At 35.0% G+C, this 672-nt stretch overlaps 1 protein-coding gene across 1 annotated transcript; it reads left to right on the top strand.

Annotated features, from left to right (window-relative positions):
• LOC114170085 lies at positions 1–672 on the top strand. The gene has a single exon (XM_028055567.1). The coding sequence runs from the start codon at positions 66–68 to the stop codon at positions 438–440; it is 375 nt and encodes a 124-aa protein (XP_027911368.1). The 5' UTR covers positions 1–65; the 3' UTR covers positions 441–672.

The raw sequence follows: 672 nt of genomic DNA on the forward strand, positions 1-672 counted from the left end.
TATCTCCCATCTTTTCTTCTTCTCCAACTTCAATTTTTTTTTTCAACACTAAAAACATCATTGACATGGGAAACTGTTTGAGGAAAAGCAAGATATCAGCACAGGTTCATGAGAAGGTAAAGGTAGTTCCAACAATGTCCAAGTTGGAAGCAGCAGAGATGGAAGAAAGGATGAAGAAGAAGGTGAGGTTGATGGTGAAAAATGGTGGAAGTTGTAAAAGTGGGGGTTTGAGGATTAGGGTTGTGATGAGTCAGGAAGAGTTGAAGAAGATGCTGAGTCAGCAGCAGAGTACTTCAATGGAGCAATTGCTGCATGCTGTGAAGTTGAGAGGTGGAAGAATTTCAGAAGTTGGTGATGATTGTTTTGATGATGATGAGAGAATCGGTTCTTGGAAGCCATCTTTAGACAGTATTCCAGAAGATTCATATTCATCGGTTTGAAGTAGTGTTTTTGGTTAGAAATCTCAACAATCTGTAAACAATGACACTTCTTTTGTTATATTTTGATGTATTCAACATCAATGATGTGTAGTTTCAATGTTAGTGTTACTTAGAGATTAGAAATTCAGTTTATAATAGCTTGTGATTTTGATGGCTTTGTTCGTGAAAACGATAACTTTTGTTCATTAAGAAATATGAACTAACTATATTATAAAATTTTCTATTTTTAAGA

This window comes from Vigna unguiculata, chromosome 11 (assembly GCF_004118075.2).
Source record: "Vigna unguiculata cultivar IT97K-499-35 chromosome 11, ASM411807v1, whole genome shotgun sequence".
In the NCBI taxonomy this organism is placed as follows: Eukaryota; Viridiplantae; Streptophyta; class Magnoliopsida; order Fabales; family Fabaceae; genus Vigna; species Vigna unguiculata.